The sequence below is a fragment of the Triticum urartu genome, chromosome 3A (assembly GCF_056163025.1).
Source record: "Triticum urartu cultivar PI428250 chromosome 3A, HENAU_Tu73, whole genome shotgun sequence".
NCBI classification, from domain to species: Eukaryota; Viridiplantae; Streptophyta; class Magnoliopsida; order Poales; family Poaceae; genus Triticum; species Triticum urartu.
In genome coordinates, this window is record NC_141875.1 from 503012113 (window position 1) to 503016611 (window position 4499).

The 4499-nt window shown below is 37.9% G+C and overlaps 1 protein-coding gene across 1 annotated transcript; it reads right to left on the reverse strand.

The window, feature by feature from the left end:
• Positions 1 to 3395: 3395 nt before the first annotated feature.
• Positions 3396 to 4391, reverse strand: LOC147980276 (uncharacterized). The gene is made up of 2 exons (XM_087516864.1): positions 3818 to 4391; positions 3396 to 3575 (listed from the first exon to the last, which is right to left on the reverse strand). The coding sequence occupies exons 1-2, from the start codon at positions 4245 to 4247 to the stop codon at positions 3505 to 3507; spliced, it is 501 nt and encodes a 166-aa protein (XP_087372990.1). The 5' UTR covers positions 4248 to 4391; the 3' UTR covers positions 3396 to 3504.
• Positions 4392 to 4499: the final 108 nt, after the last annotated feature.

Consider the following 4499-nt stretch of genomic DNA (forward strand, 5'->3'; position numbering starts at 1 on the left):
GTGATTTCTTTCTATAATTTAAGTCTCAAGCTAGCTGTAGTGATCATTTTGATCAATCATTACCTATAATTATCCTCACTATATTCTTTTCTGTGATATTATGCAGGATGAAGATTTATGAAATGAAAAAAGGTGGACGCTATGGCATTGGGTTCGTTGACCCAAATACCATTAATGAATACACATGGAAAATAGATTCATATTACGAAAAAAGTGTAGAGGAAAGCATGCTAGAGTTCTTCAAGCACCTCAAATACAATGAAGATATACTACTTCCTTACAATTTCGAGTGAGTCACACTGTCTTGTACTACAAATCATGTTTTTGCCTACTAGCTAGCTACATGTTTTTGCTTATATATGCCCGCTTAATTAAGACATGCAAACGTGTGTGCATGCAGATTTCACTGGATCTTGTTAATCATTAAAATTGATGAAGGAACAGTTGAAGTACTAGACTCACTACTTAAGAAAGCAAGTGACTACACCATCGTGAAGGGGATAGTCAACAGGTAATTTCAATCATTATTAGCTATATCTCGGCCTATTTAATTAGTTCGTCATTTCCTGATAACAATTATTTAATAACCCATTTATTCATTTTCTTTGTCGGCGGGCAGGGCTTGGGCAAAGTTCATCAGGGTCACTCCAGGCCCATGGAAACAAAATCTAAAATGGTATCGACCCCAGGTAAGTAATTAAGTAGTACTAGCTAGCTGCCATCTCTTTAATTATCATGTTTGATTAATTATTATCTGATCAAATTCCATTCTCGTAAAGGCCCTGAAGCAGGCGCGGGGAATAATCTGTGTGCATACTGCGTTTGCGAGAACATTCACATGATGGCGTCCGAAAGGAGCAAATCTCAAAGACAAGAGTGGGTACGTTTGTCAGAACACTATTCACAATTTTTACACCATTATCGATATCTAGTCACACAACTAATATACATGCATATTGATCTCCTTCTTAACAGTTTAAAGAGGTGCGGGAGAAGCTCCTAACAGAGGAGCGCATAGAAGCAATTCAAGAGGAAATAGCGGGATTTTTGCTCGACCAGGTCATAGATCCCAAAGGAGAATACTATTACCCGCTACCGCCCCCATGAACCACTTTCAATTGTTATCGTGCTCGAAGGCACCAATTAGGCTAACTAGTCGTCCACCCGTGCAGTCGCACGGGCTAGCAATATTAAAAGGAGCATGATGATTGTTTCAAATAAACATTCTAAATTGATGCAGTTCTGAATCTTTTTTTATATACATATGATTTCCGATCGTGGCATAGTCTTATATAGGTGTAAAACCATGTGGAGTATAGTAATTAAAAATCAAATGAACATTCACTATATAATTAAAAATTGAATGCTGATTTCTGGTCTAATTCTACCAGAGAATATTCAAATGAAATGCGTGAGTAGAATAGACAGTAAATAAAATCAAATATTCATGATAAAATCAGTCGTACAATAGAAACTAAATCAGAATATAATTCCATACCTATATTGCAAAGAAAGCATACAACCCCAAAGTATTCATTGTGCCCTTATATTCCGGCGCCAACACCAGCACCAATAGAGCAAGAACAATACCATACAGAAAAGGAGATGCCACATACGAATTAATTTATTGAAATAAGAAGTTTTATGCAAATACCACCTAGAAAAGTGCGTGATGTAGGAAAGTAATCTACCTCTCAGGATCAAGAACTGTACCACTTAGCGCTAGTTTCTAAACATGGTACATCAGCGATCAGTGAAGTTAAAATGAAATACATGAACTTACTATGACAGACCCCCACATCCATGGCCGCGTGTGAGTCAAGAACTAACTATAAGCGTGATGTGTGTATTAATTTTGTATAGACATATGATGTTCCAGTTTTATCATAGTGTTATATAGGTGATTTTCATGCAAATTAACATTTCTCATATCACTAAAAATTGAATGTGAATTTTTGATCTAATTCAACCGGATAAAATGAACAGATATACTCCCTCCGGTCCTTTTTACTCTGCATATTAGGTTTGTCCGAAGTCAATCTTATTCAACTTTGACCAAGTTTATATAAAAAATTATAAACATTCACATAACAACATCAATATCTTTAGATTCATCTTGAAATATATTTTCATATTATATTTATTAGATATTATAGATGCTAATAATTTTTAATATAAATTTGGTCAAACTTAGCAAAGTTTGACTTTCGGCAAAACCAATGTGCAGAGTAAAAAGGACCGGAGGGAGTACATCCATGGCAGAATCATACTGCGTCGGTAGAAAATGTATGAGAAAACCAGTCGTATACAATAGAAAATAAATCACAATACAATGTCGTATCTATATTGTAAATAATGCATGCAACTGCAAAGTCATGATGCCCTGCAGTACCCCCGCGTCAATAGAGCAAGAACAATATCAGAGAGAAAAGGGCACGTTACAGTTGAATACATTTAGTGAAATAAGTTCTAAGAAAAGACAACTGGAAAAAATGTGACCCTGAAGATAGAATAGTGCCACTTGGGGCTAGTTTGTAAACCTGATACAACAACAATTACATAAAGGCTAACATCAACTTTTTAATCACTTAGTATAGCAACCTTAAAATAAATTGTATAGGGCTTGAAATCAGCTGGCAACAAAAATCTAGCTAATTACTGTGTTCAAAATGAGAAAAATATGATACCTCACATTGTGCTACAGAAACATATCTAACCACCGTGAGGTTAAAATACAGTAATTTGTTTTGTTAGGCCCCCACATGCATGGCCACGATTAAGACAAAGAACTAACTATAAGCCAATGCAGCATCAAAACAACATGAGCGTTCGTTTTTCCTGGTCCTGTATTCTCAAGAAAAAATAAAAATAAAGTGACAGAAATACACCATACATGCTCGTGAAAATTAGCTAATTATATACATTTTTTTTTCTTTGGTACAAAAGGGATTCACATTAGTACATATCACAATAAACACCTTGTGCCTTTCATAAAATATAGATAACATACCGAGTGCTGATGATAGATCAAACAGACCATAGTTTAAAAAATATGGTCATACCAAAGGTTAGATTCATTCATATAAGACAGATTTTTTTTCTTGTCCATATGGCAACTCCATTTATCATGAGGAAACGTAATATAATTTATATGTCTAATTTTCTTTGTTGCAAGCTACGTCACAACTTATTAGATCCTATATGTGCTTTGCAGTTGTTTTTGAGTCACATACAGAGTCTGGACTCTGCACACGCCAAAACAAAAAAATTGACTGAACCATCATCATGGCCGAACTGTATTAAGTAGAAAGGAGAAGTTTTTCCTAGAACTTGCACTTGGCGACATGGGCAGACGGCTAGACGGCAACACAAACCCCCCCCCCCCCCCCCCCCCCAAGAGTTTATACAGCGGAAAAATTGATCAATGTTAGCATGTTGGAAGGAACTACTTGTCCATCTTCATGGTCTTTTCCTGCAGCACTTCGAGGCCATAATGCACAATAGCTAGATGGTCGTGAAACACCTCCGATAACCTTTATTGATGCTCCAATACCTTGGGCGGCCAGCACCTTTTCCTGCAAGTTGCAACTAATTTAATGACATGAAAGATCGACAACCTGAATTTCAATCATCCTGAACATCCTAAAAATTATATTGTAAATATTCCTCAGTGTGCTAGACTGTGGTAGATTTGTCTTTAATTCTTAAACGGTTGCCAAATTTACTATGAACAAAATAAGCGGCAAGGCTGTCAACGACATGTGGCAGCAGCTACACTCAAACATAAACCTACCGCATTAGTCGAGTCTATCCCTACCTGCGTACTCACTTGAGATCATATAAAGTTGTCTCTGATTCATGATTTCACCATAGAGCACTTGAATCATCTGCCAAGCCACCTTGGATGGGTATGGCGAATTGACGATGGCGTACATCGCTGCTGCTCCCGTCCATGACGGCACCATGACAGCCAACGACACCAGCATGGAGTACTGGATCGATCTCCCGCCATGTACTCGTAGACATACACAATCCTGCACGAATTGGCGTTGGAGTCCGTCACTGCTACACCTATCCATGACGGCATCACGGAAGTGAATGATGCCGAAGTGGAGTACTGGATCGATCTCCCGCCTTGTACGTGTAGTCATGTACGAACCTGCTCGTGTTCGCATAGGAGAGCGAGTAGGCTTTAAGAGGAGAAGAACGCCAATAACCATGATCAGATCTTCACCTTGCGTCGGCATAGAACGAATCAATCGGAGGCACGCTTGATAATAGGATATCTGTTTCGTGTGTTTTTTTTACCACAGGATATCTGTTTCGTGTTTATTCTTAGGGAATAGAAAGAGAGAAGGAGCAGCTTCAAAAAAAAGAAAGAGAGAGGAAGCCGTACCTAATAGTAGGAATCGTGCCACACGTGGGTTCTATATATTTTTTGCCCACGGTATGGTAGTTTATGAGAGGAAGAGACGTGGAGAGCAGGTAGATATTTAGAG